This window comes from Ovis canadensis, chromosome 24 (assembly GCF_042477335.2).
Source record: "Ovis canadensis isolate MfBH-ARS-UI-01 breed Bighorn chromosome 24, ARS-UI_OviCan_v2, whole genome shotgun sequence".
Lineage (NCBI taxonomy): Eukaryota > Metazoa > Chordata > Mammalia > Artiodactyla > Bovidae > Ovis > Ovis canadensis.
In genome coordinates, this window is record NC_091268.1 from 43,106,288 (window position 1) to 43,131,503 (window position 25,216).

The following is a 25,216-nucleotide window of genomic DNA, read 5'->3' on the forward strand; positions in this document are numbered from 1 at the left end:
AAATGTGTCCTTTGTTAGGATCTTAGGACTTGAGAAAAGAATCTTACTCCTAATTTGTAAAACATTTAAATGTGTCTGTCATGTTTCATTTATTTTTTGTTTGTCAGGTAAAGAATTTTCTATATTATTCCTTGACATTAAACTGGAACATAAAACTTGATTACTTCAAGGAACTGAGAAGTTTTAGGGTAACAAAAGAAATATACAGCCCCTAAAATTCCTAAGTTATTACTGGAACAGACTACACTCTCATTTCTTCATGGAGCTTGGAAAGAAAGGTTTAAAAAGGGCATGAGTTGAGACATGAAATCCCCTACAAGTGGATCAAACTCTGTATTAAGAACTACATTGATTTACGGTCTTCAATTTGATTGGACCGTATTTTTCCAAAGCTTTCAGCTTTAAATCAGGGTTGATGAACACTGAAATCTTACAAATAACATCCCTTACTTAATGGAGCCTGTGGAAGAGGGGCAGGAGGATAGATTCCTAAGGAAAGGCCGTCCTCGGGAGCAGAGCAGGAGGCGGTACCAGGTACAGAAGCCCGTCCTGTCTGCGGCCCGTGCGTTCAGTGGCCGCATCTCCACCTTCAGTGGAGTCGGTTGCGATGGTCCTGTGGGCTTCTACAGCCATCTATCCCTTTCAGTCCAGACAAGACGACGGCTGCGGTTGGAAGAACGTCCCAGCAGCACTGGTAACCTCTGAGCTCCCTTCCAGCTCCGACATGGCTCCATTCTTACCTTTCTTCTGCTTCTCCGTCAGCTTAGCTCCGGTTCACAGACCCTGTGCGGCCTTCTTCCAGCCTGATACTACTTTCTGGGAATTCGCTGAAACTTCAGCCCTTCTCTGGAGTTCCTAGCAGGTGTTCTCTACTGTCACCCACTCAAGTCAAGGCTGGCCCAAAGCGCGGGAGCAGGGCTGGTTTGGTGGCAGCACAGTTTGTAAGCCGCGACTCCGAATGGGGCATGAGTACTGAGGAGAGGTTGCCCAAGACTCTGCTTGGTTAAGGCTATGAAAACAGGCTGAGACACCGAAAACAAAGGCAGATGCTTTTCAGCAGTACAGCTCATTCAGTTTACGGATGGTCACTTTTAAGCCAACTCTTTATGCTCATATGACAAACGCCTTTATTTTCTTTTTCATTATCATTATTATCATTATTGGCCATGCTGTGGAACATGTGGGATCTTAGTTTCTCAACCAGGGATCAAACTCAGGCCCCCTGCAATGGAAGTGCTGAGTCTTAACCACTGGACTGCCAGGGAAGGCCCTACAAGTCTATTTTCACCTCTAATGTTCCCTTCTAGCAAATGACCACAAAATCCAGGTGAGAAGCTTCCAGGTCTGCCATGCCCAGTGCAGGAAACACTTGCTTTGTGTGCGATGGAAATAGCTCCCCTCCCTGGGGAGGAGGAGCTGGCCAAGCCAGTGTCTGCAGAGAGGTAGTTCTCGCTTTAAACAGTAAACAGGCCACTTCCCACACACTGTGACGTCACTGCTGACCGCTGGTACCTGGTTTCATTGGCAAGTTTCCAGTATCTTTCTCGCAACAGGAAAGCTGCACTCTTTGGTTGTCTCTGCCGAGTGAAGATCCCTTTCCTGTTCCCAATCATCCGAACTGGTGCTAAAAACAGGGCAGAGGGTGTTTCAGATGACTTCTCATGGGGAAAATCAGAACCAGCCTGGAGCCAAGCTGGGCACTCAGCAATATCTTCATTCTTTAGAGCTGCTCGGCCTGCTGAGGACTCGGAAGTGGCCACGTTAATGGGTTAAAGACTTAAATACCAGTGCTCCCCCAAACACTTCAACTTTCATCCATTAGCGGAAGAATCCAAAAGTGTTTATCTTTTCCTTGCAAGATAATGTTTAAGACATTTAGGGTACCCAGCTGCCTGGTAACTGGAGCGGGGCTGAGACAAAGTTACTCTTTGAAAGGCTGGAGCCCTCTCTGAAAGGACTACTCTCCTAGTAGGAGCCAGAGTCTTGACCACTCACAGGTGCCCAAGGAGGATCTGCTAGTAGATGTTAAAGTCCTTCCAGGCAGACTTCCAGCTGGGTCCCCACCCCTGGAGGCAGGTCTGCCGGAAAGGGAGGTAGAAAGAGCAGCTATGCTCCCAGCAAGTCTTCTCTCCACCCCCAAGAGAAGCCACCCCTTCTGTGAAATGGAAAGGTCTCTCCCACTGAAAAGTTCAAGACAACAATCATTTATTCCATGAAAAGCAAACACCAGGCACCGTGCCAAGCACTTCAAGTGGAATCTGCATGTCAACCTGCGAGGTGGTTGTTGTTTTCCCCACTTCATAGGCTTGTGAAAAGGTAGGTACCTTGTCCAAGGTCACACAGCTAATTCCTTACTACACAAAGCCAGTGCCCCTACTCACAAAACTAGGCTTCCGTCCAAGTTTATTTCCAGGAGCCACTAATCTCATTTGCCAAGCAGAGTGGAGGCTCGTGTTCTCTTTCTTTTTCCTCTTTCACTCTTGCCATTCTGATTTTTTGTTTGTTTTTTGGCCATGCTGCGTGGCATGAGGAATCTTAGTTCTCTGACCAGGGTTCAAACCCGTGCTCCCTGCATTGGGAGTGCAGTCTTAACCACTGGGCCACCAGGAAGCAACTCCCTCCCCCCCGCACCCCAAATTCTGATTTTTAATTAAACTTTAATCTTCCAAAAACCTGTCTTTGCCCAGAAATAATAAAAGGTAATTCCCACTGTTATCAGTTCTTCCCTACCTCCCCCAGCGTGCTCTCCTCAATTTACAATATATCAAGAAGCTAGTAACCTAGAGGGGTAAAAAGATATAGGAAACATTCATTTGGAAGTTTCTCATTGTTCTCACTTGAGAAAGTACAAACCATGTTCACTCTGAAGGCTTTTAAACACTCCTACATTCAAAACCGTTTGATACTTACATATATTTGGTGAACCTGCTTTTCATAAGCAAATCATATAAAACAGACTGAAATGTCTCAGGTTTCTCAGGCTTTGTACTTTACCCTAGAATCATGAGTGTATCCCAGTAAATCCAATGCAAGATCCACTTTTTCCTCGCACTGTTGTGAAGCACAGAGGAAAGCTGGCCACCTCTGCCTTGAGACAGACGCCTCTCCCATTTACTTCAGAAAATGATTTGCATTACCTGCAGCACACAAGTAATCAGCTGCTTGCTCAACACAACTGACTTTATCCTAGGAAATCCTTTGTGTAGTCTGCTTTGATTATATCAGCCTTCCCTTGCTTGTTTCCAGAGTTCTTAGAACCAAATGTCCTGAACATGCCCACCAGAAACAAAGAGAAGGGGTACATCCCGTGCACCCAAATGCCACTTACATTGATTAGTCATGAAATCAGCAAAATTCCAGATGAGCTCACCAACCACATATTCTTTACGTTTTTGGTCCAGAACCACATGATACTGCTTGAGCAAGCCTTTCTGATACTCTTCACTGAACATCAGTGGTGGATCCTGGAATTCAAGGCAGAGAGAGAAGTTAGGAGTCAGAACCAGCAAAACCGTAAACATTAGATAAAGATCCATGTGATGATGACCAAAATATCTGTCCTTGTGATGGGCTACAGTGCCTGCAGGACTTGCTGATACTGGTGGAGGGCCAAGCCAGTGTGTGATGTAGCCCAGGGTTTAAAAAAAAAAAGGTTTAAAAAACAACAACTACTACCTTAATTAGTAACTTCACTATTTATAAACAGAATTTTTTTTTTTTTTTTTTTTGGCCACACAAAGCAGCTGGTGGAATCTTAGTTCCCCAAACAGGAACTGAAACTGGACCTTCGGCAGTGAAAGCGCAAGTCCTAGCCACAGGACCACCAGGGAATTAGCATTAAACAGAATTTAATATTTGCTTTACTTTTTTCTACCTATATTCCCCACTGCAGTCTTACAACTGAACTACACTAGGAATAAAAGTACGTCTCTGGATAATAAATTTAAAACCCAAGGCTGAAGTAGCTGCTAGTGCATAATTTGAGCACTGGTGTGACTCAGCTTTAACTTCACTCCAATTCCCCTGTATCTGATCTAGGTATTTAGCCCACTGACTATTCAACAAATCATTATTTAGCATCTGCTTATATGCCAGGCATTAGGGACAAACTAACAAACTAGAAAGATAGGGTCCCTGTCCTCATGGGCTTTACAATCCGGCAAGACACAAGCTCTAAGTGAGACAAGGGTGAATTGGGAGCATGTAGTGTGTGGGGGCGGGTGGCAGGAGGTTAGCAGGGGTGCAGATGCAGCAGGGGCCACAGAAAGCTTCACTGAAGCTGAGACCTGCCAGGTGAGGAGGGAGCAAAGCAGAGCCCACATCTATGGACTCAGTCTCCGGAGAAGGCCTCACGTCTGTCGTGTGCTAAGATATAATGATCTTTGAGATGTTCTCAGAGCGTAAGGTCTGCGTTTTCATCTCATGGGGATGTGTGGGGGGTGCAGGTCTTTGACGCGCGAGGAGGCAGCACTGCAGTCATCTGACAAGAGAACCAACCCCTGTTGGCTTTGGTCCTCCTTCCTGACGAGGAGGATTAAAATGCTATTATACAGGATGCACTGCAGATACAACTGCGGAGTGCTTAGGAAGCCAAGGGAAACAGTTTAATCTCCCTCCTGGAGCCTCCGGTCTGGTCACGGAGAGAAGCAGGGACCGTGAGAGCTCATGGTGTTCCTCTGCCCAGTGAGGTGGCGTCCTCCTCCCCAAAGAGTGGACACCTGAGCTGAAGCATGAGCGCGGAGTTGAGTTCCATTAGCTGGTGATGGTGGAGCTAAGAAGGGCTTGCTGAACAAACAGAACAGACCAGGATCTGGGACTGAAGGCCTGGGAGAGGGCAGAGGGCACGGACAGCCCCGAGCACAGATTAGAGCTTCATCTGTGGCATCAGGGGAAGCCAGGGACAGGACAAGGCTTGGATTTGTTCCAGGGACCACTTGGGCAGCCTGTGGGAGGCTACCTGAGGACCACGCACATGGAACAGAGGCTGAGTCCGGGCCGGCTGTGTGGAGAGGCAGCTTAGGGCCAGCCTGGTAAGCTGTGGGAGGTGGCCAGGACAAGGGAGGGACGGGGAAGGAGGCAGATCTCTAGCCTGGGGCAGTGATGACTGACATCAGTGTCCGAGAGAGGGAAAAATAACCCCCGTCTTCGACGCACTTACCTCGTGAAAGCCTTCAATGGCATCCGCTCCGTACTCGCTCTGAATCATCGGCTTCTGGTAGGCCTTATACCAGTTCTCGAACTGGGTTGCCAGCTGCAGCTGAATCACCTCCATGTGCCCATAGTCATGGTACCAGGAGTAGTAACTGTTCACACAGATCACGTCCACGTACGGCGCCTGCAAGAGCATGGGGAGAGTCCACCAACCAGGAGGGTGGAGGACTCACACTCGGGGGGCTTCTAGAGGAGGTAAGAAGAGAGTGCGGAAAGTGCGTTAGATGCACACGGGCAGGAAATAACATCAGAAGGGACCTGAATGGAGCGAGTGAAGGGAGCCAGCCTCTCGTTCTGGGCTGGCACCCCTGACCTGGCTGCAGCTGGGCTCCGGGAGGGCGATGAGAGGCAGAGCTGGCCGCAGGCACGCCGGCCCAGGGGAGCCCATCCAGGCTGGACTTTCTTCATCTCTAGGTTGCGCTCCTGTCATTAGTCATCCCCTTGGCCCAACTGAGGGCCAAAGGCAGTTTTTCTCCTCACAGAGCCTCCCGAGTCCCCTTTCTGAGCTACTGTCATGGGCCCTAAAGAGGCTGGACAGTTCCCTCCTAGGAGGGCAGCCCGGGTTGGGGGCAGCACCGCCGTGAATCTGAGCAACGCGCTGCTCGGTGGACCGCAAAGCTCACCTGAACCCACGCTCGCCTGCAGAGTCTGCACTGGGACCCATGCGGTCCATCTCTCCCAAGGGACTGCAGTACCCTTCTGAGCTTGGGGCAGAAAGATGCCGCTGGGAAGCGGCACCTCTGGGTGGGCACGTGACCACAGCTCACACATCCCAGCGGGTGAGCCTGGCAACCTTCTGGGGGGACCAGCACAGGCTCCCTTGCCCACCAGAGCAGAAAGGGATGCCACTGAGACTTTGAGACGCCCAGGTCTGCCTGTGCCCCATGGTGTTCCACCACAGTCGTGTTCCTTTGAAGGGATGGCACCGGATCACTGGGGCTGCAAACCATTGGGTCCATGTGACAATGACAGTGCTCACACCTACACTTGAACGGGGTTTTCTTATCCTCCCTTTCTCGAGAGGATTTCTCTTTCTGGAGCACTTCTTAGGACTGGCCTCAGTGCCCCAGTGAAGTATCTTCTTGCTCCTGTTTTACAGCTTTTGTGCAACAACTCAACACAGTTTCTGAGGGGCTGCTGTGCCCAGGGACCGTGAGAGGAGCCATGGGGTCCAACCGGCTGGGTGAGCCTCTCCCTTCAATTTTCAGTCCCCCCGACCCTGGATCTCAGCCGTGGTTCCCAAAGCTGACTGATGCCTGGAATCACTGAGGAGTTTTTTTTAAAACACAGATTCCTACCCTGGACGTTATAAATCAGAATCACAAAATCTGGACCTCTGTACTTCCATTTGTGGCTCCAACAATCAGCCGAGTTGGAGAAAGACAAGTCAATGATGACTTTAAGCTCCCTTAAACCTCTGCCCTTTTCTGAGCATATGAAACTTGGGGGCATAAAATTAAATCAAAGTGCAGAGAAATTGATGAATTGAAAATGAACTGAGAAGGAATTCGACCTTCCTATGCCTGACCTCCTTAGTGTCGAGAAACTACACTGCCTGGCAAATCACTCCCTGGCAGTTCTCTTTAACCCAAAGACCATCTATGGAAACGGTTAGACTGGCTGCTCGTGGTCCCTCCCAGCAGCTCATCTCAGCAAGCATCAGGGCAGGACAAGAGGACAGGCGGAAGGAAGATGTGCAGAGACCCCCAGGCTCACCCCCAGGTCTGCTTCATAGTTGGTGTTGGTCACAAAGGTCACGGGCCGGGAGGGGTCCAAGGCTTTAGTATGGGCAATCAGCGTCCTGTCCACGGAGGGCAGAAGACACGGTGCCGTCAGTCTGAGGAGGGCCTCAGGCACCCCTCCTGAATCCCCTCCTTTCCATCTTCCCAGACATAACACCGCCACGACACGGCTCTCTTCCCTGTCTTCTAGGGCATTTCAGGTAAGTAAACATGTTCCTCGAGACATCATGTTTCCTGACATCATTCTCTCTTCCTCCCTCCCCAGATCTTAGCCCCCCACCCATCCCCCAGAGGGGCCATCCTCAAGAGATGAGGCACAACTTAGATCTCTGAGCTGGGCGCTGCCAAAAGCAAGTTTCCTCATCTCTGACGAAACTAGGATGTTGTGCAGGTTAGGATGAGTATTAATACAACACATCACTAGGGAGCGTGTCCTGGGAGGCAAGCTGTGCACTGGGCACTCACTAGAGACATATACACATGTATTGGCTTGGCCAGAAAGTTCACTCGATTTTTTGAACAATGTCATGAAAAAACACAAACGAACTTTTTGCCCAACCCGACCTCCAGCTGTGTGTCCAGAGCTCGTCTTTGCCCAGAAAGGGCCACTACACAGAGCCTCCATCCAGGACAGGAGGATGCAGGCAGTGTCTCCTAGGGAGTATTTCCATGGCCTCTGCTGCCTCCACAGTAAGTGAAATAATTCTCCACACCCGGCTATGCTACAACTGCAGGATGGGAAGAAAGAGAAGGAACCAAGGAACACGCCAGGAGGCTGGCCCACTGTGGGGAGATGGACCCTGTGTGAGGTGTCTGCCCAGGACAATGCCTAGAGGATGGGGGAAGTTACTGGTATGCAGTGAATGGGCAATGAACTTCAGGTGACCTGGTCCTGTCTAACAACGTACTTTAGGATAGTTGGAATATACGCGGTTTGGAAAATCTGTTTATAATTATATGCCTAGGTAAGTCAGCTTTATAAAGCTTAAAGCCCCTTTACAGGTGAACTCAAAAGCATTGCAAACTGGTTTTGTGCAGTTCTAACCTGTACTAAATTTCCCAGGAATGGAAACAGCATAAATATCAAGGAAAGACCCAGGTGGCTTAGTGGTGAAGACCCGCCTGCCAAGCGAAGACGCGGCCTTGATCCCTGGGTCAGGAAGATCCCCTGGAGAAGGAAATGGCAACCCACTCCAGTATTCTTGCCTGGGAAATCCCAAGGACAGAGGAGCCTGATGGGCTATGAGGTCGCAGAGAGTCGGACATGGCTTAGCGACTAAATAAGAGCAGGGCTTGGATTTGACTGGAACTCTATCCGCCACGGCTCAGAGCCTCAGAAAAGGGCAGAACAGAAGGAAAAGCTGCTGGTGGCACCAGAGTCGCAGGCTACACTTTCCAGCCCTGTCATCAGCTTCTGCAGCTGTGCTTTCAGGGAGTTTCGCAGAAGGTGCAAGCGCCTGACTCCTTCAGCGGCCCTTCTGGAGATTCAGGCTCACACATTTATGTATTCTTTGACAAATGTCTCTTCCTTAGGCCATGTCACTATCTTTTTTCTTTAATTTGAAGTTGCATGTATAAGTAGGTAGGTTAACTCTGCATTTCATTTCAGGGGTGTCAAGGAGACACTTGGCTGAAATGATCTGGGTGGGTGGGTACCTTGTCCCCTGAATTGACCAGAGATGGATGCACCTGGGCTGGGAGCCGCCCACACGCACTGCAGGGCCCACCGCCACTCTCCCATGGCTCCCAGGCAAGGCTGAGCTGGCCCCGCAGGCTGCGGTCTCACCCGGGACCCAGCCCAGGCAAGGCCGGAACACTCACTTGAAGTAGTAACCAGCCGGTTTCAGGAAGGAAGCCGGCTCATTGGCCACGGACCACATTACAACGGCCGGGTGATTCTTGTCCCTGCGGATCATTTCCTCCATCACCTCCAGGTGGTGCTGCAGAGACACGTTGCTGAAGCTCTCCCTGGGGGCCAAGGGAGGAGAGGGAGCAGGTCAGTCTGATTTTCTTTCCCTCTTGTAGAAACTCTGGGCTTCCCTGATGACTCAGTGGTAAAGAACCCGCCTCCCAACGTAGGAAACGCAAGTTCGATCCTTGGGTTAGGAAGATCCCCTGAAGAAGGAAATGGCAACCCACTCGTATTCTGGCCTGGAGAATCCCATAGACAGAGGAGCCTGCTGGGCTACAGTCCATGGAGTCCCAGAGTCAGACATGACTGAGCGACAGCATGCATGCACAGGCTGCCGAGCTGTGGGGGCTGCGCAGTGCAGGCAGCGGGCACTCACACCAGCGCGATGCCCACGCCGGGGCTCTCGTCGATGACCACAATCCCGTAGCGGTCACAGAGCTGCAGCACCTCCTCCGCGTAGGGGTAGTGGCTGGTGCGGAAGGCGTTGGCACCCAGCCAGCGAAGCAGGTTGAAGTCCTTCACCAGCAGCGGCCAGTCAAAGCCCTTCCCTCGGATCTGGGGGACAGCAGAGATGGGTGAGCCCCTGCCCTCGACCCCATCCCAGACACGTTTCCTCCAAGAGCTGAGCCCACAGGAGTCACCCCGTCAGCCCCCTATCCAGGCTAAGGACAGGCAGTGGTTTGGGGCGGTTTGCTCTGAGCTGCCCTCAGCCACTCCAGGGGCCGCGGGGAAGCGGATGGCGAGAAACAGGGACCCAGGAGCCCCTACTCACGTCTGCATCCTCATGCTTGTTGACCCCTCGGAAATAGAACGGCTTCCCATTGATGAGGAATTGGCTCTCGGTGACGGCCACGGTGCGGATCCCCACCGGGAGGGTGTAGAAGTCAGACACGGGCCCCACGGCCGTCTGCGCCATCATCTTCACCTGCGAAAGCCGAGCACTGAGCGTGAGGCAGCCTGACCGGCCTGAGCCCCACGCAGCCTGACCTTCTCAGGACAGCCCCTGGCAAACCACGGCAGCCCACCTCTGGGACTGCGGGTGGAGACAGGCAGAAATTACATCTGCTGTGAACAACAAGAAACTTTTGCCCACACTGCTGCGGGGCCTCCTCTTCCAATTCGGCCTCCCCACAGAGAGTTGAAAAAATCAGACTGGGGACTCTTCAATCCAACAGACCAGGAAGCTGACGTGACCAGGCCTGCTAAAGCCAGAGCTGCTGGATGGGGACAAACAGCCTCCCCCAGCCCAGTCCTCACCACCATTACCTCCAACGAGTACAGGTAGGCAGGGTGCTCGTGCATCAGGTACGGCCACCAGAGGTGGGCACTGGGCACCTGCAGCTGGCCCTCAGCTCCTGCCCCTTTGGCCACGACTTTGCCTTCCTCATCCAGAAGAGACACGTCCATTTGGAAGTGGTCACTGCCCTGGACGATGATCTGGTAATTCACCAGCCCTACAGGAGACGAGAGATCAGATGAGAGAGAAGGTGGGGGGACGTGACCTGGGGTCCTACAGGTGAGAGCACCTTGAGGAGGGATGGGAGAGCCTGTCTCCAAGGGGATCTTTCCAAACAGGGAACCAAGCCACTCTGGGCCTGGCTGAGGGCAGATCCTGGCAGGAGCCTCACCAATGTCTTGGTCCACGTCAGTGGTGACGGTAATGTCATCGATGTAGGTGGTAGGTGTGGTGTAGAGGACCACAGACCGATGCAGTCCCGCGTAGTTGAAGAAGTCAAACTTTGTGTTCTGGACAAAGTAACCCTTGGGGTACCTAGGACGGAGCAAGGAGACAGTGGCCTTGCCCCGAATCCTTCGATCTCAACGCAGATGTCTCCCTGGCCTCCAAGAGCCAGGGCCTCATCTCTGCTGAAGCCACCCTGTGTCTTGGTGGGAAGACGTCTGGGCAGGGTGGGGAGTGGGGGTGGAGGCAGGGGCTGGGCAAGGTGCTGCTCACATGGAGGGGTCCGTCTTGTAGAGGATGGTCCCAGGCGGCAGGGTGTGGGGGGACAGCGTGTTGTTGATGGCGATGGTGATGCGGCAGGAGGACAGGGGCCCGCTCTGGACCAGCTTGCTGATGTCAGCCTCGAAGGGGAGATGGCCCCCCTCGTGCTCGACCACGTGGACCCCATTCACCCACTGCAGATACAGAGAGACAAGCGGGGGTGGGGCCCGGCTGTTTCCAGCACACCCTCACACACAAGGGCAGGATGAGGGAAGCGGGCAGAGTGGAGCGGGCTGAGGGTTCTGCCAGCTGCCACCGACCTCATGAGTGGAAGAATGGGGCTCCAGGGAAATAGACGAGACCACTGTCCGCCACCCAGGGCACAAACCCTAGCTTGGGGCCTTAAATGTGCCCTGCCCCCACATGTGGCCCAGAGGCGGGCTGTCAGGTGGTGGCTGGGAGCAGGCTCCCCAGCACAGCCCATCCGCCGCCCCGCCCCGCGCCTGGACACCCGCTCTGCCCGCCGCCCGCTGCACTGACCACGATGGCATAGTAGTGGGCGCTGCCGATCCTCAGAACCACTCTCGCGCCCAGGTCTTCCGCCCACCGCTGGGGCAGGGTGATCTCCCGTTCATACCACACCCAGCCGACAAAACTCCGCAGCTGCCCATCCTGGCCCACGTCGTTGAAGCTGGACGGCACCGGCATGTCCAGGGTAGGGCCCGACTGAGGAGACAAGGGAGGGAATCAGGTCCAGACCACCCAGGAAACTAAGGGGCCAGGTCCCGCAGCAATTCTGCCTGCAGGACAACGCTGGACAAAATGACTTCTCCCCAGGGCCTTTCCTGGTGGCCCAGAGGTGGGAATCTGCTTTGCAATGTATGGACACAGGTTCGATCCCTGGTCTGGGAAGATTCCACATGCTGCAGGGCAATTAAGCCCAAGCAGCACAAGACTGGATGCAGCCAAATATTTATATGGCTGCATGTTAAAATATTAAAAAAAAAAAAAAAAGACGTCTCCCAGACCCTCCCAGATTCCAGACCACCCTACCAGCAACTCACCAGTGTCTCTATGGACTCATTTAATTTTTACGACTCCATGAAGCAGACCCAGTCACTCACTCACTCACTCACTCTCTCAGGGGTGCACAGGGAACACCCACATGGTGTTCTAGGCCCTGGGAATAGGACACTGAACAAGGCCTCTGCTGTCAGTGAGCAGTTCTATGTAGAGTGGGGAGAGGAGAAGGGAGCTATCTTCGGGTCAGGGAAGGCCTTTGGGGGCCAGGACCCATGAGATACAACCTCTGGACATCCTGGCAGAATCTGAGCCCCACAGGGAACCCCTTGAACCTCTTGACCCTGAATACCTCAGGAAGAAGGCAAGGCAGGAGTGGACAGACAGCTCAGTGAATCTGGAAGCAGCTTGGGGAAGAGCTTCCTGAAGACACAGATGGGACACGGGAGCTTGGAGGAAGCGGGATTCCCTGCCCCTCACAGCTGTATGCCCAGTGGCTGGCCCACGCCCTGCCACACAGTGAGGACCCAGTAAATACTGACTGAATGAATGGATAACTTTCTGATGACACCAACAGCTAGGAGGCTTTGTGTCCGAGGTCTGGTGGGAGCAGAAGTTCTTTCTCAGGGCAGCGGGCACTCGGGGCTCCATGGAAAGTGGTGTGCCCAGGCCACAGCCAGCCTGGGGCAAGAAGGATGTCCAGAAATGAGACCCTAACTAAGAGGAAGATGATCAACTGACTGCCACCGGGAGGAAGGCTGGCCGGGGAGCCGGGGCCGCTTTCAGAGGAAACTGTGAGTGGGACACGTGCCCGGCTCCCCCGCCCCTTTCTTCCTCTGATGAGGGCTGAGCGGCAAGGACTGAAAAAAGAGGATGTAAGGGAGGTGACCGTTGGATGCTCACGGCCGGCCCCCGACCCAGTTCTCTGCCCAGAGGGAAGACCTAGAAGGGGGTGCCCGGCTGGATGCCAAGCCCCCGTTCTCTACCTAAACCTTGGAACCCAGGGTTCTTCCTCCCAGGGCAAAGGTGCGGCCCCAAAACGTTCAAAGACTCCTCTCCAGCCACTGGCATTAGCTCGCGGCAGGGACACCGCTCCGGCTCCGCCTCCCCTACCGAAGTCCCGCCCGCCCATTTCCTTCTGCGGGTCATTCTCCGGGTGGGTCGACCCCACGGCCCCTTAGGGCCGTCCATCAGCTCCGAGGGCACAAGGGAAGGCTCCCCACGCCCCCCACACCGGGCTTCCAGGAGCTCCCCGGCCCCGGCCCAGGTCCCGTCCCCCGAGCGCGCACCTCCCGCAGCGGCGCCCGGTACCACTGCTGCTCGAAGCCCTGGCGCCGGTTGTCGGAGAAGTCGGCGCGGAAGCTCCAGAGGCCATCCAGCTCCTTGCGCTCCCGCGACCGGCTCTCCCGGGGATAGAGCATCCCGCCCTGCAGCAGCGCCAGCCCGCAGCCCCAGAGCAGAGGGCCGAGCACGGCCCAGGCGCCCGCCGACCCCCGGAGCATGGTTGCAGTGTGGCTCGGGCAGCCAGCTGCCTGGCGTCCCGGGCCGCTAGCTGATAAAGGGGCGGGGGCGGGGCCTAGAGTCACGTGTCCCGCCCCCGCGCCATCTTGGCCAGCCGGGGCACCCCCTCCCCACGAGGCCCGCGCCCCTCAGGCCGCGACCGGTCCTCCTTCCTGCCAGAGGGCTGCGCGGCGGAGGGCCCGCCGGGAGCCGGAGCGCCAGCCCGGACCCGGAAGGGCGGAGGTCATAGCTCGCAGGCTCCGCACCCGCGGGGTCACCGCCCTCCTCCACCCTGGCGTCCCCATCTGCTGGCGCCCAAGGCGGCTCGTCCAGGCCCGCGAGCCAGAGCTGGACCTGAGAGACTGCCAGGTTCCCCGCCACACACACCGATTCTCCAAGGAGACCGGCTGGGGACGCCTCCACTCGCTTATGCCTGCGGGACACTGGTAAGCTCAGGCGAAGCCTGTATGCCTAGTGCCCTCCGGCCCGCAGGCGTGATCATCCGGCTCTTGGCCTTGACCCTGGGCCTCCACCAGCAGTCCCCTGGTCCCCGAGCCCCTACCCAGGGGCCCTGCTCTCCTTGGCATTGCGCACGTACACATAATGAGATGGAGGCTATGGTACCAGGATCCTGGCCTGGATGCGTTTGCTCCTACAATTACTTGATTTTTAAATTAACTTTTCCTCAGATTTCATGTTCACCCAAGCAAACCTTCTGGCTTGGACCTTGACACTGTAAACAAAGTAGATCCCGGGATAGTACAAATAAATAAATTGCAAGAATTGGCAAGGCCTAAAGATTTTTTTTCTCCCAAATGCTTACAATATAAAAATAAGAAAAAGTGAGATGCGAAAGTTTATACTGTATGACCCTAGTGCTAAAATTAAATCCACACAGCTGTAGATAGATGTGAAGTGTTATTATCAGTGTTACAGGTGATTTCCATTTTCTTCTTCATATGTTCTGAGTTTTTGAAAATTTCCAACATGAACATGCATTAATTTTATAATCAGAATGAAAACAGTGGGAACTTGCCTGAAGTTCCAGTGGTTAAGACTTCCCCTGCAATTCCGGGGGTGTGGGTTCGATCCCTGGTCAGGGAGCTAGTATCCCACCTGCCTCTAGGCCAAAAACCAAAACATAAAACAGAAGCAATAATGTAACAAATTCAATAAATCCTTCAAAAATTTTTAAAAAATGGTCCACATTAAAAAAAGAAAGAAACCAATGATCTTAAAACTAGCACGGCGGCACAAATATGTTGATCTGCTTCTGTATGTGTCTGTGTCCAGGTGCTCGGTTGCTCAGTCGTGTGCCCCTCTTTCCAACCACACAGGCTATAGCCTGCCAGACTCCTCTCTCCATGGGACTTGCCAGTCAAGAATACTGGAGTGGGTTGCCGTATTCATCCAAGTGCATATTCCTGACTCAGGGGTCAACCCTATCTCTTGCGCCTCCTGCTTTGGCAGGCAGACTCTTTCCCATTAGCACCACCAAGAAAGAAAATAACTATTTTAAAGCTCGCAAATGGGCACAAATAAGTCAAGGTTGATCTGCTTTTGTAAATTAATAACTTGATTTTCCATTTGAGAGTCAGCATGTATACATTTAGTTAGTTGAAAGTTGATTTTCTACTGTTTGATGGAGTTCAGAGAACACTTGGTTTCCAAACACGTGACCCTGACATCCAGACCCTGAAAGCTGAAGTCCACCAGCCAATTTCCTTCCCCCTTCATTTTGAAGCCATGCATAAGCTGAATCTGGAGATGAAATTTTGGGAGTTGCCAGCAGTGAGAATGGATGAGGTCACCAAAGAACAGAGGGCAGGTGAATAACAGATCTCAAGATTAGCCCTAAGACACCCTATGTTATGAGTATAGGGGACAAAGAGGATGAATGAGCAGGTCACCATCTCCTTGAGAATAAGCACAGACCCCATAGTATAGTCTGTTGTGGTCTGACTGGTCTCCCTGATCCCTGGCTCTGAGTCCCAGAACTCACCATGCTCCTGCTGGCTTCTGGGCCCTGGCTTAGGACCCTCCCTCTGTCTGGAAGCCCTTCCACCCTGACTAGTTAACTCTTCCCTCTTCCCTGTCACTCTCATTCTTAGTGATCATTTCAGAGTTTTGTTTGTTTGTTTGTTTTTTAGCCACACCATGTGGATTGTAGAATCTCAGCTTCCCAACCAGGGATGGAGCCGAGGCCCTCAACAGTGAAAGGGCAGAGTCTCAACCATGAGATCATGAAGGAATTCTCTTTTTTTCCGAATACCTTCATCTTCACATTTCTTGGCCTCCGGTTCATTCCTCCACATACACACAGGCCCCAAATTCACTGAGCAATTTGGTCCTTGGCTCGGGTCCCCTCTCCATCGAACCTCCTGTCCCGACCAGTGGCCTTCCGATCCTGGGCCTTTGTTCTGTGACCACCTTGACTTTATCTACCTTTCCATGACCTGTGGTGACTCATTTACTGGATCATGGTCTAGGTTCTTTTCATTTTCTCTTACCCAAGACTTCTGAGATTCCTCCCAGCCTACCATCTCCTCTAATTTTCATCATCCCCATTTACTCCAAATTTGCTCTTTTACCAGATCCAAGCTCTGTTTTTCTCTATCCTCCTTTTTTTTTTTTTTTTTAAATATTTGGTCCCACCTCATAGCATGTGGTATGTTAGTTCCCCAACCAGGGATCGAACCTGTGCCCCCTGCATTGGAAAGCAGAGTCTTAACCACTGAACCACCAGGGAAATCCCTATCCTCGACACTTTTCTGAATTGAGCTCTCCTACCCCAGTTTTTTAGCCTGAAAGCCATTCTAAAACCACACCCTGTCTCTCCCAGGGGTTGCCCACCATTCTATAGCTTTCCTTCTGGAACCTCTCCACTCCTGTGTCCCCTTTTCTCTTCCTCAGTTGCTGCCATCACCCACCTCACCCTTGGGAGAATCATCTCTCCAGCCCCCAAACCTGACGGGAATGAAACCAGCTTCCTCTTTGCTGCTTGCGAAGGTGGGCACACAGACTCTTTTTATCTTAAGGGTGCGTCTGCACACAGAGAAAGGGGAGACCAAGCTAACAACACAGGCAAGTTACTGAGTTCCATCTCTCACGGGCTGTGGTCTGTAGTTGCTGCTTTTCTTTTGAAACTTTCTTCTAGTTACTTATTTTTTAATATTTATTTGTTTGTTTATTAGTGCCAGGCCTTAGTTGTGGCATGTGGGACCTTTGTCCTTTACTGGGGATCAAACCCACACCCCCTGCGTTGGGAGCACGAAGTCTTAGCCACCGGACCACCAGGAAAGTCCTGAAACCTTTCCTTTAAAGATCCGTCAGAGGACTTGCCTGTATTGGCCAGCAGGTGGCCGATTCATCTGCTCTCCGGTGAACTGTTGAAAAATCTGAAATAGTCTTGAGGGAGGGAATTCTTCCTTGACAGTAACTAAGGCCCCTTCCCCTGACCCCCTCACCAGGGCATTGCTTCCTGTGTACAAATTGCTAACTCCAGGCTTTTTCCCCTCACTCTAGTTTATCTAACAAGACAACTGACGAGTGAACCAGCCTTAAATCTCAGCAACATCCCAGTAAAGCCCACAGCAAGACCGGTACTCCTCAGTTGCCTTTCACTTCATGCATGGAATGCTGGAGAGCCAGAGGAGCAGGCAGGATGAGCCTGAGAGCAACGCTGGAACTCCAGGTAGCGGGGACCAGGGAAGGAGGATACACCCTGTGTGGAGAGCAGACTGCCTCAGCCATTCCCTCTAGCACAAACGTGAGTTCCTCCACAAAGGCAGATTAAAGCCTGAAGCTAAAAGCTTCCGCTGTTGGGCACCTCACTAGCTAGAGCCCCTTCTAAGGTCCTCAGGAGCATGGGAGTGGTTGATCACACATTATAACAGATGCCTCTGGAGCCCTGTTTCCCATCTCCTTTGGCAGCCTCTGATTTCTGTCCAAGCTGAGTTCCCTGAAAACGCAGTTACCAGTGACCAATCCCCTGAAAACAGAGGCTCTCCCCCTGCAGGCTCTGAATGGCTCAATTCTGCTTCTTCAATAGATTTGAGAAGTGGAGGTGAAATGGGTGTTACTAATCTAGAGACCTCATCATTCAAAGAGAGATAAGAACCATTACATAAGTGTTTCAGCTTTTCCTGTAATGGGGACATTATGTACGATCAAGGTGTGACCTTGATTATGCACTTGAATATTAGCTCTTCATTCTTTTCTGTCTTCCTCTTCCTGCTACCATATCTGGGAACATTTTCCAAATCAGTGCCTGCATGGAATAAACCTTTGTCTTGGGGCTTCTCCACTGGTCCAGTGGGGAAGACTCAGCCCTTCCACTACCCAGGGTGTGGGTTCCATCCCTGGTTAAATAACGAAGATTCTACATGCTTCACAGGGTGGCCAAAATAATAATAGTAATAATAGGCCTTTGTCTTCAGCTCTGCTTTCAAAACACCAACTGGCAGTGTTGCGGAAACCATTACTCAAGAAACCACACTGGAGAGTTGGAGAACTCAGGCTTTACTACGCCAGCAGGCCTAGAGGAGTTAACACTCCAAGCTCTGAGCCCTGAATAAAAGGATTACAGAGTTTTTTTAGACAGACTGTAGTGGACCACACTAACTCTTAGTAGGCTGGTTAAAAGTAAGGGGTTTCATGTGTGCAGGAACAGTGATCCAGATGGGAAGCGGGATGCCTGATCTGGACAGGCATGATTAAGTGGGTTTGCAGGGCCTGGGCAAATGCAAAGATCAAGACAAGAGTGAGTGAGATAAACTCCAGTTCCTAGTATTGCAAATCCCCGCTTTCTGAGACTATGTGACCTATGTGATCTAGGCTTTGCAAGGGGTAAGCTGAGTTACAGAGGCAGAAAGAGAAGGAGGTTATGTAAAATTTTAACTTTTCCTCTTCATTCCCCACTCTTGATGCTTCTTTCTATCACTTGTTGTAGAAAGTGTCATCTCATGTTTTTGGTAGGACACTCAGAGCTCCCCATCGTTTAGGGGGCTATATTGAACTATTACCATTTGTAACTGTATGGATTCAGTCTGAGAGGTTATGAACTGGGTAATAGCATTGAGAATACGAGGGCCAAACAAGAGTGCTACAAAGAGCATGAAGAGAGGACCTGTCAAAGGGAGAAGCCACGATGCCCTGCTCCAGATATTACTCGAATTACCCCAGGAATTAGCTAGTTCTTCTCTCCTTTTTATGATTTGTTCCCTTAGCTGTTGGGCTGTGTCCTTGTCTATTTCTGATTGGTTTACATAGAAGCAGCATTCTTCATTCAAGAAGAGGCAGAGTCTTCCCTTTTCAGCTGTCAGTAGGTCTAGGCCTGTCCTGTTTTGTAAAACCACCTCAGCCAGGGAGTCTAGTTGCTCCTGTAATACCACTGAAGATTTGGCCAGTCTCTCAATGTCATCTGTGAAGTCTTTGAATAGTGTATGGTAAAAGGTGGTTGATGAAGCAATTCCGCCTATTCCCATACCTAGCCCAGCCGTGATTCCCAGACCAACTAGTAGGGGTATAAGCTGGATGGCTCTTTTTGACCATGTATGTGCTGCCAGAGGTACGGTGAGAGCCTGGCTGTTAGGGACAACGTTCATCTGGGGAGTGAGGAAAGCTAAGCTGCAGATACCCATCTAATTGACAGGTACACATAAGCATCTGTCCCACAAACAAAGAAAAGGCCTTGATGGGGGCAGCACCGTCTGTTACAGCAAGGGACATGAAAAGGCTGCAAAGCAGCCTGCACATAACAGATAACTGAACACTAGCAAAAGGTTTTCTCCCCATCTCTGGGTTGTCACAGCTATAGCAACTGAGCCTATCGTGAAGGGGGGGGTCAGCTATACTGTGGAGCAGTTTAATTAGTAGGGAGAATTGATCATAAGAGACTTTTAATAAGAATGAGGCTTCCCACTACAGTGAGATAACAGCAAACTGCAGCTTCTGACCCAAATCCCAGTCCTGGGGTGCAACTAAAGCTAGTCCTTTAGTGAAGAGCACAGAAATAATAGCAATCAGGGATAGAGTCCAGGGTTGACAATGAAAATCCATTGATATTTTGATAGCCGGATCCTCAGGCTTCAGCCATGCATTGACCTCCCAGCCAGCTGCTGGAACATGGCTGGAGCAAGGCTAAAGAATCCTCAAGCTTCTGCCATGCATTGACTAGTCAGCTCCCGGAGTGACTAGAGCAGGGCTTGGCATCCTTTGAGGGTGAGGGTTGCTGTTTTTGGAACCAGACCTTGAGGGGGTTTGGGGGGTCCTGAACTGCTTTCCAGATGTCCTCATTATAGGAAGCTGCTGCCTTCTTGACTCTGGTGTGGTGGATCCAAGGGATGACACCTATAACTCATCTCCTGGCTGATAGGGATGAAGCCAGTTGCCCAGTGGAATGGGTGTCCTTTCTCAGGCAATATGGTGGAAGACTTTCCCAGGGCCTGGAGGTGTTGGGACATCTCCAGGTCAGCTAGTTGTTGGTGATCTCCCTTGAGCCTTTTTATCACTGGGGGTGGTCTCCCATATAAGATCTCAAAGGGAGAATAGCCTGAGGATCTTGGGGTGCCTTTACAGAGGCCGATAAGAGTCCACAGAATAAGGCAGCTTGTTCTAACATTGTCTGGGTATTGGCTGGGGGATATTCTTGTCGTACTACTACTACTTGGAGAAACAAACTTAACAAGAAAGTTTCTTGAATGCTGCTGAGGCACTAGCTAGGAGAACCAGGTCCAGACATTGGTTCATGGCATTAGTGTTTCTCTAGGTGTGAGAAGGGAGAAGGCAATGGCACCCCACTCCAGTACTCTTGCCTGGAAAACCCCATGGATGGAGGAGCCTGGTAGGCTGCAGTCCATGGGGTTGCTAAGAGTCGGACACAACTGAGCGACTTCACTTTCACTTTTCACTTTCATGCATTGGAGAAGGAAATGGCAACCCACTCCAGTGTTCTTGCCTGGAGAATCCCAGGGACAGGGGAGCCTGGTGGGCTGCCGTCTTTGGGGTCACACAGAGTCGGACATGACTGAAGTGACTTAGCAGCAGCAGGTATGAGAAAATGCAAGAATTTGGACTCATAAAAATTTTTATCTGAAAACATCTGACTATCTGAAGGCCTGTTTTTCTGGATTTTCCCAGAGCACAGAGTGCCTTATTTTTTGTCTCCACCCTGAAGTCCTTTCAAGGGGGTGTTGAAGGTCAGCATCTTATATTGGTCCTGATTTAATCTTTGTAGAGGCCCTTCATAGCCACATATTTGACCATGTTTTGGGGCATTTCAAGGTCATTGTGTCCCACGGTGCTTGGAAGGCTCATTCCCAGGTCTAACAAAGATTCCATTGACAGGCCACTCAATGTGTTGTCACTAGACCAGGCTTTGTAAGTAGGAAAAGTCTCTGGACCATTCCTGTCTTGCTAGCCTCTTGGTCCAGGAAAATATTTCCTCTTGTTGCTTCTTCCCACATCTAGAGTTACATTATTACAGTTATTGATCTCATATGGAACTGCACATCGGCATTTATCACAGGCTCAGTCACACCTTTGGTAACATAAGAAATAATCTTCTGAAACAAGCTACATAGAAGATAATATAGCTAGCAGTTATTAGTAAGGTCACAAGCAAGAATTTAAATCAAGAACTTTCATTGTATATAGCCTGGTATACTCCAGGTCATCTGTCTCAGTTAAATGATTGTAGCCAGGTGTTACTCTCCTGTACCTCATGGAGCATCTCAGCTTTATCCAAAGACTGGTTACTGAGATAAGCTTTAGAAACCATCTTAAGAGTGTCCTTTTAAATAACTTAATTAAACCTTTTAGCAATATAACATAACAAGGAACTATCTCAGAAGTGAGTCTTAGTAAGCACAGACCTTAAATAATAAAACTAGAACTTAGTATTTAGTGAAACAATGTTTTCTTTTTCAGAGAACTTATTCTGAGGGTACAGGTAAGGCTTTAACCCATCAAATAAAAACGAGATGTGTCAGGGAGCTGGGGAAAGCCATGCAGCCATCTTGGATTTCCCATAGCCCTGGCTCTTTGATTTTTACCTGTTGTTTATTTATTTTTAATTTCCTGATTTAAGAGCAGACTATCACCATGTTTTAAGGACATCAAGATAGCAAAAGTCTAACCATGAGGGATTATTTTTTGTAGAAGCAGAATGAGCTTTGTCTACATGTACCATAATCTTAAATGTTTATTTAATTTCAGGTCAGTCGCTCAGTCGTGTCTGACTCTTTGCGACCCCATGAATCGCAGCATGCCAGGCGTCCCTGTCCATCACCATCTCCCGGAGTTCACTCAGACTCACGTCTATCGAGTCAGTGATGCCATCCAGCCATCTCATCCTGGGTCGTCCCCTTCTCCTTCTGCCCCCAATCTCTCCCAGCATCAGAGTCTTTTCCAGTGAGTCAGTTCTTCACATGAGGTGTCCAAAGTACTGGAGCTTCAGCTTTAGCATCATTCCTTCCAAAGAAATCCCAGGGCTGATCTCCTTCAGAATGGATGGGTTGGATCTCCTTGCAGTCCAAGGGACTCTCAAGAGTCTTCTCCAACACCACAGTTCAAGTGCATCAATTCTTCGGTGCTCAGCCTTCTTCACAGTCCAAATCTCACATCCATACATGACCACAGGAAAAACCATAGCCTTGACTAGACAGACTTTAGTCGGTAAAGTAATGTCTCTGCTTTTGAATATACTATCTAGGTTGGTCATCACTTTTCTTCCAAGGAGTAAGCGTCTTTTAATTTCATGGCTGCAGTCACCATCTGCAGTGATTTTGGAGCCCAAAAGAATAAAGTCTGACACTGTTTCCACTGTTTCCCCATCTATTTCCCATGAAGTGATGGGACCAGATGCCATGGTCTTCGTTTTTTGAATGTTGAGCTTTAAGCCAACTGTTTCACTCTCCTCTTTCACTTTCATCAAGAGGCTTTTTAGCTCCTCTTCACTTTCTGCCACAAGCGTGGTGTCATCTGCATATCTGAGGTTATTGATATTTCTCCCGGCAATCTTGATTCCAGCTTGTGTTTCTTCCAGTCCAGCGTTTCTCATGATGTATTCTGCATAGAAGTTATTTAGTTTACCAAAGTAATTTTTTCTTTTTTGGAGAACTCATTGTGAGGGCATTAACACTGTAGCCAAAGTTAACAAAAGATTTCAAGGTAAATACAGAACAGATCAATTAAGAGGTTAAAAAAAAACCTTAAATCTATTATTAAAAGCAATTCAATATCTGAAGAAAGTATGTCCTCTTAACAGAAAGGTCAAATTTAAAATTTTTGCACCAGTTTACTTCAAACTCATTTAGGTAAACTTAATTAAATTTATTTTAAACTTAGTCAGTCCTAACCATGCACAAACTTTTTTTTCAGATTCCATCTTCCAGAAACTTTTTAGTCACTTTCTATAACAGCCACCTCTAAGTCAGACCTACTTTCTTTTCCCTTTATAAAATGCAATTTTATTTTTTATGTCTTCTTTATTAAAAAATACATCCTACTTTCTTGTTAGATAAGCAAACAAACATTAATACTAGGTATTTAATATTGAATATTTTCCAGTTCATATGAATCTGAAATTTACTTAATTTTTCTTGTTTGTATTGTATTCTTTGATTCATAAACACTTACTTTACTTTAGGCCAATTAAATTAGCACTCATTTATAACTTCAACAATATTATCAGAAAAAAGATATAAACTGAGATATACATAAATTATGAGACAGACAGATTGACAGAGATCTTATAGTTTTCTGTCTGAGATTTAAAATATCTCTTTGAACACCCCTCTTTTTTCTTTCTTCACTTAAAGTTCTAACTTTCCCAAGGCTAAGGTCTCAGGCAAAGCTGGCTGCGTATTTCAAGGACACGGAAAGGGTTAATTTCAAGCTTTTCCCTGGGTAGGCCTTTTAACAAGTTAGTTGTTTTTATTGTATATGCAAAAAGAATTGGCTTTGTAGTTTCAAAAAAATTTCTCTCCATTCAGTCAGCAATCACATGCTCAAAATCATTCAGAGGCTATCACAATGCCTTCCTTTTCCTGAGTCCCCTAGGTTTCCTTGCTCCCTTCCTGGGAGGTTATCATTCACGATGCCGCCCTTCTCCTGAGTCCCCAGGGTTCCTTAACTGTTGCTCCCTTCCTGGGAGCCCCAGGGAGGTTATCATTCACGATGCCTCCCTTCCTCCCAAGTCCCCAGATCTCCCTATCTGATGCTCCCTTCCTGGGAGCCCAAAGAGGTGATCAGTCTCCTCTTCTACTTGTTGGGATAGGCTCCTGCCTGGGGACTGACCCCGGAGCCTTACCTTATCCTGTGGCCATTCCTGGCAAGTTGGTCCGTCCCTCCAATGAGTCCAGTTGGGGCTCGGCCCAATGAAGAATTGGAACACCAGTCTGAAAGAGAACCCGGAATACCATCAGGTGGCGCACGCCCTCCTTCGTCTCGCGGTTCCTTCGCTCCAGCGCGGCCGAGCCACCAGTCCAGAAGCTCAAGGGGCCGGCGTGGTTGGAATCTCTCTGGGGCCTCCAGAAATGTTGCGGAAACCAGTACTCAAGAAACCAAGCACCGCACTCAGAGGTTTGGAGAACTCAGGTTTATTACACCAGCAGGCCCAGAGTAGTTAACACTCCAAGCTCTAAACCCCAAACAAAGGGATTACAGGGTTTTTATAGACAGACGATAGTGGGCAACACTAGATGTTAATAGGCTGGTTTAAACTAAGGGCTTTTGCCTGCGCAAGAACAGTGGTCAAGATGGGAAGGGGGATGCCTGACCTGGACAGGCTTGATTAAGCAGGTTTGCAGGGGCTAGGTGATTACAACGAGCAGGACAAGGGTGAGTGAGATAAGGTCCAGTTCCTAGTATTACAAGTCCCCATTTTTGAGACTACATGACCAACGAGATCTAGGCTTTGCAAGGGGCAAGCTGAGTTATAGAGGCAGAAAGAAAAGGAGGTTTTGTAAAATTTTAACCTTTCCTCTTTGGAAATGGCTCTGGGAAGTCAGCCCTTAGAACAGGATTCTGGAACAAGACAACCTTTGCAGTCATTCAGCAACAAGGGCCCTACTGTCACTCCAGTGAGTGGAGGGCGTAGCTCCTGAGGTGCTCTAACACTGGAATCACTAAGATTACCTGTTATGAATTGAGATAAGCTACAGGTGGAAGGGGAAATAATAGGCCAGGCAATAGAACTGGAATGAAATGTGAGTAAGGTTCATTTTAAGGACTGTAATTTTAAGCTGGCTGGGTTTGCTGAGGTCCCAGAGACACTTCACGAAAAAGAATGACAGGCCATCTCCAGCCAACTAGCAATCCAGGGCCCAGTGAAGCCACAAGGCCTACTGGCACTGTTGACAGAGACCTTCATCTCCTGCAGTTGTAGGAAGACTGTACCGAAAACTGGGCCCGGCATTGAACCATAAGCCGCCAGAGCTGATGATGTGAGTCCTATGAGGCTCATAGGGAAGGACTGAGAGCAGGGACGTAGGATGTGGACCTTGGGGTCATTGAACCTGGACCACTTGAACCCCAGCTTTACCTGAATCCTCTAACCAGTTAAAGAAGCCCTACCCGCCTGGAGAGTGGCCTCCCCTTGACAGAATCCACAGATGAAGATCTCACCTGACGGGACTTCACTGCTGGTCCAGTGGCCAAGACCCCATGCTCCCAATGTGGGAGAATGGAGTTCGATCCCTGGTCAGGGAACTAGATCCCGCAATCTGCAGCTAAGACCCAGAGCAGACAAATATATAAACAACTTGGTTTAAGAAAAAGGATCTCACCTGAGGAGGCTGCCTCACAGGACGTCCTCCTCTAGATCGCAGCCCTCCTCCCCTCTGGCCCCAGACCAGTAACTGGGTCAGGTCTCGGCACAGGATGCGC

General features: G+C 50.1%; 2 protein-coding genes and 1 long non-coding RNA gene across 3 annotated transcripts in view; 2 read left to right on the forward strand and 1 right to left on the reverse strand.

Annotated features, from left to right (window-relative positions):
• Nucleotides 1-1,103: 1,103 nt before the first annotated feature.
• LOC138429421 (beta-glucuronidase) lies at nt 1,104-13,619 on the reverse strand. The gene is made up of 12 exons (XM_069570928.1): nt 13,117-13,619; nt 11,348-11,533; nt 10,820-11,001; nt 10,494-10,636; nt 10,132-10,319; nt 9,638-9,790; nt 9,242-9,420; nt 8,775-8,921; nt 6,928-7,012; nt 5,159-5,335; nt 3,329-3,464; nt 1,104-1,624 (listed from the first exon to the last, which is right to left on the reverse strand). The coding sequence occupies exons 1-12, from the start codon at nt 13,327-13,329 to the stop codon at nt 1,455-1,457; spliced, it is 1,959 nt and encodes a 652-aa protein (XP_069427029.1). The 5' UTR covers nt 13,330-13,619; the 3' UTR covers nt 1,104-1,454.
• Nucleotides 13,164-22,146, forward strand: LOC138429431 (uncharacterized). Its single transcript, XR_011252794.1, has 4 exons — nt 13,164-13,773; nt 16,241-16,336; nt 16,853-17,096; nt 21,545-22,146. It is a non-coding gene; the product is annotated as an uncharacterized lncRNA (long non-coding RNA).
• A 1,280-nt stretch (nt 22,147-23,426) lies between these two features.
• Nucleotides 23,427-25,216, forward strand: part of LOC138428872 (beta-glucuronidase-like) — a 39,726-nt gene continuing 37,936 nt past the window's right edge. Inside the window, exons 1-2 of the mRNA XM_069569804.1 lie at nt 23,427-23,431; nt 23,737-23,911. Of these exons, the coding sequence (XP_069425905.1) occupies nt 23,427-23,431; nt 23,737-23,911 (180 nt within the window). The remainder of the gene's footprint in view (nt 23,432-23,736; nt 23,912-25,216) is intronic.

Coding starts and splice junctions, on each gene's coding strand:
- LOC138429421 (XM_069570928.1), bottom strand. CDS start 13,329: ATGCTCCGGGGGTCGGCGGGCGCCTGGGCCGTGCTCGGCCCTCTGCTC. Junction 10,637..10,819: donor TACAAGACGGACCCCTCCAT/GTGAGCAGCACC, acceptor GCTCCGTCCTAG/GTACCCCAAGGGTTACTTTG. Junction 10,320..10,493: donor TGACGTGGACCAAGACATTG/GTGAGGCTCCTG, acceptor CGTCTCCTGTAG/GGCTGGTGAATTACCAGATC.